Genomic DNA, 8,335 nt, shown 5'->3' with positions numbered 1-8,335 from the left:
GTACATCCTTTTAACATAAGACATACAAGTTCATATGCAGGTTTCAGGTATCAGCTTTGGCAGAGAGAAATATGACAAACAAGAGTGCATCAACATTATCAACACACATCAAAGAAATATAAAATTGAAACATTTATTACCTTATACATTTGTACTGGAATAGCATTATGATTAAAACAAACAAAAATTACAATCAAATGTTTTTGTACTGTTCCGTCACACAAGTCTCAAAACAAAATTCATATTCATAGCAGGAATGCACAAAGTATTAAAATTAAATTTAATATTTAAAGAAAGACATTCCCTCACGGACCATCGTGTTTAGAATACGATACAATTGTATTTGTCTTTTCGGGGTGTCGGTTTGCTTCACGTGAACCTCGACTGTGTCAACTAAACACTGGGACAGGAACTGTAAGGTCCAGGATGGCGACTCCTCTCCAGTTGGCTAGAGTTGACACGAAAAAAGCCCCATACTAAAGATAAAATCCCAAACCACCACAAGACGACCGACGAGGAGATATGCCTTTTATATTGTCTGTTGTGTAAAACATCTCAGTCCTGAGGGTTGGAAAAGGCAACATAGATCTCAGCTCAGTGCAGTCCCCTTGTGCTCCGTTTCTCCGCCTCGGTTGTGTGTTTTTTGTATAAACAAAACGTATGGACGTTCCTCCGAGTTTGGGCGGTCCCTAGACAGCGGTGCTTTTGGTCCCAATGTGCAGTCGTGCAAACTCCACAAAATCGTCAATGAGAACTGGCCATGCTCCTTGGAGGAAGGAGACAAAAATGACAGATGTTTCATGCATAAAATTCAACTTGCTTTCTCTAAAAGGAAGCACAACAGATACGGGGTTAAGCAAGAAAAAATACTTTTCAACTCTGGTGGTTGTTGGGAAAGGCAACAATTGGGCTGGCTCCATATTATTCCATTCACAACTGATTACATTGTCATGCACCTGACCTGAGGCAATGGGTTGCTATAGTTCAGCCTTAGTACACAAAAACACAAACCTTCCTCGTCGTAATTGGACATGTCATCAGTTATCATTGTGCTGAAGTCTAACAAGAGGTTCCAGGTGTCCTTAGGGATTGATCGTTTATGGTGCTCCTGCGGGGAAAGAAGAATAAAAAATAAAAATGTGCATTAAAAGAAACAAGGATCAATAAAGTATACTCAATTCAATAAAGAGAAAATAACTTACCACTAAAAATGTGTTCCACAGGTCCAGGAATTTGAATCTTCCAGCCAGTACTAAATTCCAATACGCAATTGCCATTTCTAAGTCTAGAAAATGCACAACAATGAGGACATGTCTGAGAGAAATCCAAGTCCAATGAGCAGAGTAGACTATGAAAATAGATCAGGAATGTCAAAATGTATTGCTTACCCAAACCTTTCTGGCCAGGATTCTTTGCAAAGTTAAATGTAAACTGGTAAAAGTCCTTAAATTTCCCATGGTCTTTTAACTCTTGCTCCATTTTTGGTAGTTGGGCTTTTAGTTTCTCTATACTGTCACACCTGAGGAGAACAAAATAAGCTTTAGCACCAAGTACAAGTTTAAGGGTTATCCTATCTGATGTGGAGAAAGAAGAGCTTAGCCTACATTCTGTTACACAACTCAGTGGCTGATGGACGACAACAAACAATTTCCTCTATAATTACATGATGAAATGAATTAACACAAAACACACACACTTGTTGTCAATTAAATATGCCCCAGAAATTAAGTGAAACCTCTCTCTCTTTAAAGGCCATCCTCACCCTTGTTCTGCCATCCCATCCATGAACTCCTGTCTGGAGAACTCGCACTGTGTTGCAGCCCGGAACTTCCAGGCGATGAAGAGCACACTAATACTGGCCGGGTCCAGGCCCAGGTCATCACAGAACTGCTGGATGCCATCTATTCCAATCTTGTTGTCATCTTGTGGGTCTGAGTGAAGGATAAGGAAAAAATAAGGTGTTTAATTAATACTTTGCCACGTTTGAGCAACTTGACTGACAAATATATGAATTTATTTGATGATATCCATTTTTATTTGATTTTGGTGGTCAAAGGTAAGTTGTGTTTTGACATTATGCATGGTCCTATGGCAGTTTTTATTTTTACAGTCAGTTATACTGCTATTGTTTTTACTTACAGTACCATAGTAATATCTTGTGCCCTTGTGACAAGCCCTCTGTAGCTCAGTTGGTAGAGCCTGGTGCTTGCAATGCCAGGATAGTGGGTTCGATGGGACCACCCATACTTAAAAATGTATGCACGCATGACCAAGTCACGATGGATTAAAGGGTCTGCTAAATGGCATATATTATTATAGTACAGCCAGCATAGACAGAGATGTGAAAAGAAAGATGACACTTACCTCTGTATCTGTTGTAGAGTTGTTCTAACCTTTTCTTGTCCAACACTCCCTTTAGATTCGGATGGTAGAGGTCTGGATTTTGGAAAAAGTTGTCTGTGGAGACATCTAGTTTCCAGTCATTCTGTGACAGACAGGTCAATGCCGTCTTCTCATTTGATTGTGTGAAGATCATGAACTGTCGAACTTTATCCTTCTGTGAGGACTTCAGCTTGTTCTGGGGAACAACACAGACGTTTACAGAACAAACACAATGACAGAAATGTAGCTCTCCTCATGCTCAGAATTGTGAGCTTTCAAAACGGTATAGCCTTGGGTAGAAATTCCATCCCTGGCAACACTCTTGAGTCTGCAAACCTGACAATACATGCATTGCACACTTATTCTGGTGTCATCTTGCCAAGCAATAAGCATGATCTTGGATGCATGTTATAATAACTGGCTTGTAGCTACGGAAGTCGTTTTGGGAAGCTACTGAGCCTAATGACTTTCCTCTAGGTATCAAGGCAACAACGCAAAACTGCTTAATCGACTATACATGAACGGTTTGGATGCAGAAAAGTATTGGCATGACATAAGTGAGCACAACAATTAAGTTATTGTGACATTCACACATTCTATCCAATATCCACAGCGTTCATAGGCAAAACAAACAGGCCTAGTCAAAGCTATGATCCGCGACGGCGCATAATGTTCATTTGAACGACCAGCTAGCCGAGATTGGCCGGCTTCTTTAGCAACGTTTTAATCTTTAGATAGCTAGACTTACTGTCTAGTATCTGTTGTTGACTAGAACTGTCTGACAACCTACCTATGCTGCAGTATTGACAAGCCACCTAGGTTGTTCAATGACAATGAAACAAAATACAGTCGAGTTGCTGAAAAGCTAAATAGCTAACAACTAGCTAGCGTTACCTTTGCAACGCTAACAGATAACCTTTTAAACAAGTATGTTTAAATTCAGTGTTTAGGGTGTTCATTTGATCAATGGTGTATGGCATAACCTAAAATAAACATTAAAAAAAGAGATAAATAGACGTATTCTTCACCATGTTTGTAATTGCCCGACTCCCTTTTTCCCATCCAGCTGCCTCGCTCTCTTCCACCTTTTTCCGCTCATGCGCAGTTTGATGCCTGTCATGTTGGTGTAGCTACATATCACTTTTCCAGGTCGCTATATGTATAGTCAGACATGGTCCGTATGCATGTCTACGGACTATGGTTGACAGACTGTATAGCATAGTGTATCTTATTTGACTTAATGGTTGGTTAGTGTATCTTAACCATTGACATAATGGTTGGTTGGTGGTGGACACTATTTGTGGGTGGGGCAGAAATGCCATGCAAGTATACCCGACATATAATTTACTAGATCAGATACCACCCAAAAACATTAATCCTGCCTGGATACCAGATTCTTATATTTCAAACTGAACAGATAGACAGACACACAATAACTCTTTACCAGCCCCAACCATAAGAATAAAATACAGAATATGTAAATTGCATATATTACAACATCTCTCAAAGGTATTATTAATATAGCTACAATTGTAATTAGTATTCTGTTCCCATGATATTGCAGTGTGCTATCACCAAAATATATATTGTATAATAATGATCTATCTATACCACTCATTACACAAACACTGGAATCAATGCCAACCAATTACATATTTTTTTGTAATGTACTCCATGTTCTCCATTGAGTCTCATTAAATGATGCAGTAATGATCACAATGAACCGCAAACAGAGAGTTTGCTGAGTTTGCTGTGTGTTTTTTATTTATGCACTTTCTTGCACTATGATTTTTTTGGCCACTAATGATGTTTTAATAAACATCTTTATTTTGCATTCAAGCCTCAGTTTTGTATTTTTGACATGGGGCTAGGGCCGGGACAGCTATAACTAATTTGATAATAATCCAAAACATTCCAAATGTATGAGTGGTAAAACAGGGCATTTTGACATGAGAAAAATAGGAGTCTGCTTGAGGTAAGAAATTATTTCCTAAAGCTGATACAGTATGTTGTCTTGGCAAAGGTATTCCTGGATCCTTGCTATCCCAGGTCCTTGGAGCGTCCCTACCCCATTGAAGGTGACATTTACATTTACATTTACATTTACATTACATTTAAAATGGTTAAGGTTAGGGTTAGGTAAGGGTTAAGGTTAGGGTAGGAGTTAAGGTTGGGATTAGGGTTAGGATTTAGGGTAGGGACGTCCCCAGGAATCCAGAAAGCACCTACCATTACATTTTCCATTCCCAGAATTTTGACATGATGAGGACGCCGTAGCAACCGAAGCACATGCAATTTGTGCTGTAATATCATTCCGTTCTAAAATATAGTCTAAATCTTGAAAATAAAAATCTTTATAGAATGAAACTTCACAGTATTAACACATAAAACACGAGTGTTTGTATATTAAAAAATATTGTGTTGTTGTGTTGAGAAAGTCTTGTCGAATAAATATAATTTTTACATTTCAGTGAAAATAGTCCGGCTATATAAAAGCGCATGTCCTCCTCCACGTAGATCTTTCCAGTCGCATGTTGAAGTTGGAGAAGGATCATGTCTCGCCACTCTCCTGATTACAACAGGTAAAACAAAGAAGGAACTTGTTTCATTTACAATTATTGTAATACATTACAATGACATGTATTTATAGATATGCGTTTTCCATGCATCTTGCATATATTCAGAGGGAACTAGGTGGGTTACGCCGGACGCATTGGCATTCACTTAGCTAACGTTATCTAGCTAATGTTAGCTACTTTAATTATCTGCGAAGATGGCAATTCATATCCGACTCGTGTAGTTGCGTGTAACGTTAGTATGCAAAGAATATTCAGTCAACTATAGTAGTTACCAAGACATAATTTGTACATTTAACTGATGGAATCAGACCTGTGACTACTAAGTTAATGTGTCATCCTTGGCCTAGTTCCAGCTTGCTCGGCTAAACTAACCTTAACTTGCGATTCACTGAGTTGGCTGGCCGCTGGATTAAAATACACATTTAGAAGAAATTAAATTTGAGCGAAAATTTATCTTGTCGAATTTCGGGGCCATGTCAGTCAGATTACCGTACGAGACACGTGCCCAACCACGGTTGGTGAAATTGGACAGCACAGGCCTAAACTCGATAAGCAACAAGTAATTTAGAATTTTGTGTTAAAAATTGCTATCCCATCTTTCGGCTACGGAAACTTATGTAGAGAACTTTTTGTATTTTTACTTTATCACACATTTTCCAACTTCCCACGTGGCGACTTTGATTTTTCTGTAATTGGTTCAACCCTCGCCCAATAACTAAGTTAATCAAGTGTTTTTGGTTTCTAAATTTTTCCATCTCTGACGCAACTCTTTTTGCGTACCACTTGTTATAGTGGATTTCAGTTTTGTGGGGAGTGTTGAGTGAAATGATGGCATTTCATCTTTCGGGACAGACCTGATAATGGTGACAACTTTTAATACTGATCACTCAAACCTCAAGCGTAAGCCTGCAGTTAACTCAATGGCATCTCACATTTCTCATCGAAATGTGTGAAAAGAATACTCTCATTGCAGAGCATCTGGAACGAGAGTAATCTTAATTTTGAAGACATGGCCCCTGAAGGAGACTCCTTAGGGTATGAGTGTGGTTTTCAGAAGCCATCAGCCATTCAAGAGGGCAATCGTTCCTTGTATCAAAGGTATGCAAGTCAATGGCTTGTTGATAGCAAAAAATACACTGAACAAAAATATTATGTATGTCACAATTTCAAATATTTTACTCGGTTACAGTTAATTTATTTGAAAGAAATTCATTAGGCCCTAATCTATGGATCTCACATGACTGTGCAGGGGTGCAGCCATGGGTGAACTATCTGGTGACAGTGTAACTTTAGTCCGTCCCCTCGCCTCTACCCGGGCGCAAACCAGGGACTCTCGGCACACAGTCACCCACGAAGCATCGTTACCCATTGCTCCACAAAAGCAGCGGCCCTTGCAGAGCAAGGGGAACCACTACTTCAAAGTCTCAGGGCAAGTGACGTCATCGATTGAAGCGCTATTTAGCGCGCACCACGGCTAACTAAGCTAGCCTTTCAGTCAGCATGCCAATTGTGCATGTCTGCCATTATGACAACTGCACATTGGTGGCATTTCATTGTCCCTGGCACAAGGTGCACGTGTAATTATCATGCTGTTTAATTAGCTTCTTCATATGCCTCAACTCTCATGTTTATCTTGGGAAAGTAGAAATGCTCACAAACGAGGATATAAACAAATGTATGCCCAAAATTTGAGTACATCTTGTTGTCCATATGACATTTTCTGGCGTCTTATTTCAGGTCATGAAACATGGGACCAATGTTTTAACATGTGTTATTTTGGTTTAGTATCATTGCAAGTTAAATTCTTGTCTATTGAGTGACAAGATGCCATACCATCTTTTGAGACTTGACACAGCAATGGAGAACTATTACTGATCATTAAGTCAATTGTCACCGGACAAAGCGGGATTTAAGTTCTGATCCTGATTCCCTTTGACTTTTTCCCTTTTACTTTTTCCCTTCACAGGCTGCAATGTCATCGCCCAAGCACGGGCAAGACTGCCATGTTTTCCATCTCTATCCTGCAGAATTGGACCCAGGCTCTGGTGCTGGCCCCCACCACAGAGCTGGCTCAGCAGGTATGCTGTGCCTAAGGTCTGGATTAACGTACATGTTTATCAGACCGAGGGCAGAATATTTGGACAATCTACAACTAAAAAGGTATATTTTTCCATAATTCTTCATGCAAAATCAGCTAATTGGGTTAAAGGAGGTGATGATCTCTTTTGGGATTATTGTATCCAATGACTGCATTAATCTGAAAGTTGGCCTGACTACTTAGCAAGGGATTTCTGTTCTGTAACAAGCGAGTGAAATGATGGCATTTCATCTTTCGGGACAGACCTGATAATGGTGACAACCTCTTATACTGATCACTCAAGACCGTTTGTCCTGTATAATACATTGGCGCCAAGAGCAAATCGCCATGAAGTTTTTGTTTTGTCTGTTTTCTTAGATCCAGAAGGGGCTTCTGGCTCTGGGGGACTACATGGGGGCGTCCTGGCATGCTTAAGTTGGGCACTAATGTCCGCAAAGACTGCAGGCTGGGTCCCCCTGCATAGTGGTATGAACACCAGGCTGGATGTTTGATGCTTAACAGGTGACTCCTGTAAGTACTCATCAGTGTAAGTATCTGCTATCTGACTGGCTTGTATTCAAATGAAATTCTATTTGTCACATGCACCAAATACAACAGGTATAGATCAACATTACTGTGAAATGTGTGATTATAAGCTTTTAGACAAAAATGCAGAGTTAAATTCAGAAAATATATGTATATGTTGTCTACTTTATATGCTTCAGATGTCTTAGTTTGGCTTGACCATGGTGCAGATTTTAAGTTGTGCCCATTTTACTTGTAAATATATATATATTGATTTCTGGATTAAATTCTAGAGCCTTGCTGTAGAAAATAGAAGTTAAACCTTGTTGCCACAAGGCAATCAACACGGGCTTGTCTCATCCCCAGCCACCCCCACTTCCATATAAAAGAACTGTGCTAAAATTGCAGAATCCAGGTAACCCTTGGTTTAGGCAATAATGCTAGCAGAGTATTGTGTGGAAGGAGAGCATTTTGCACTGTGCCGGAAAAGAGTTGTGGTCGAACCTCTTTCTTAATGTTCGTTGACCTCATGTCTCGAGGCCCAGTGCAACAATTAATCTGTGATTTAAGATTAGTGCATTTCCTCCAGTTGTGATTTTTACTGGTGTTTCTTTAAATGCTGCGCAGGTGGTCCTCCTCTCCTGTCAGCCACCATGCCTACTGATGTGCTGGAGGTGACCAAGAAGTTCATGTGAGAGCCCATTGGCATTCTGGTGAAATAAAAGGAATTTCCCTAGAGGGTATTAAGCAGTTCTACATCAATGTAGAGGTG

General features: G+C 39.8%; 1 protein-coding gene, 1 long non-coding RNA gene and 4 other non-coding genes across 6 annotated transcripts; 5 read left to right on the top strand and 1 right to left on the bottom strand.

Moving 5' to 3' along the window:
• Nucleotides 1–119: 119 nt before the first annotated feature.
• Nucleotides 120–3,561, bottom strand: LOC118394442 (DCN1-like protein 1). The gene is made up of 7 exons (XM_035787636.2): nt 3,411–3,561; nt 2,365–2,578; nt 1,763–1,931; nt 1,389–1,519; nt 1,203–1,285; nt 1,012–1,108; nt 120–766 (listed from the first exon to the last, which is right to left on the bottom strand). Exons 1-7 carry the CDS (start codon nt 3,411–3,413, stop codon nt 690–692), a joined length of 774 nt encoding a protein of 257 aa, XP_035643529.1. The 5' UTR covers nt 3,414–3,561; the 3' UTR covers nt 120–689.
• Nucleotides 3,562–4,870: 1,309 nt separating this feature from the next.
• LOC127906039 (uncharacterized) lies at nt 4,871–8,332 on the top strand. The gene is made up of 4 exons (XR_008065006.1): nt 4,871–4,964; nt 6,928–7,121; nt 7,417–7,585; nt 8,191–8,332. It is a non-coding gene; the product is annotated as an uncharacterized LOC127906039 (long non-coding RNA).
• Nucleotides 5,780–5,850, top strand: LOC118395268 (small nucleolar RNA SNORD2). Its single transcript, XR_004827932.1, has one exon. It is a non-coding gene; the product is annotated as a small nucleolar RNA SNORD2 (small nucleolar RNA).
• Nucleotides 6,776–6,842, top strand: LOC118395270 (small nucleolar RNA SNORD2). Its single transcript, XR_004827934.1, has one exon. It is a non-coding gene; the product is annotated as a small nucleolar RNA SNORD2 (small nucleolar RNA).
• On the top strand, nt 7,269–7,339 carry LOC118395269 (small nucleolar RNA SNORD2). The gene has a single exon (XR_004827933.1). It is a non-coding gene; the product is annotated as a small nucleolar RNA SNORD2 (small nucleolar RNA).
• On the top strand, nt 7,938–8,118 carry LOC118395267 (small nucleolar RNA SNORA81). The gene has a single exon (XR_004827931.1). It is a non-coding gene; the product is annotated as a small nucleolar RNA SNORA81 (small nucleolar RNA).
• Nucleotides 8,333–8,335: the final 3 nt, after the last annotated feature.

Source organism: Oncorhynchus keta, chromosome 15 (assembly GCF_023373465.1).
Source record: "Oncorhynchus keta strain PuntledgeMale-10-30-2019 chromosome 15, Oket_V2, whole genome shotgun sequence".
Lineage (NCBI taxonomy): Eukaryota > Metazoa > Chordata > Actinopteri > Salmoniformes > Salmonidae > Oncorhynchus > Oncorhynchus keta.
Note: the sequence above shows the minus strand (reverse complement) of the source record. Positions and strands in the feature narration are given on the sequence as shown.

Excerpts from the sequence above, each read along its gene's own strand:
- LOC118394442 (XM_035787636.2), bottom strand. Across the intron at positions 1,286-1,388 it reads TCCTGGCCAGAAAGGTTTGG|ACTTAGAAATGGCAATTGCG; the intron begins GTAAGCAATACA and ends TGCATTTTCTAG. Across the intron at positions 767-1,011 it reads GTCCAATTACGACGAGGAAG|GAGCATGGCCAGTTCTCATT; the intron begins GTTTGTGTTTTT and ends CCTTCCTCCAAG.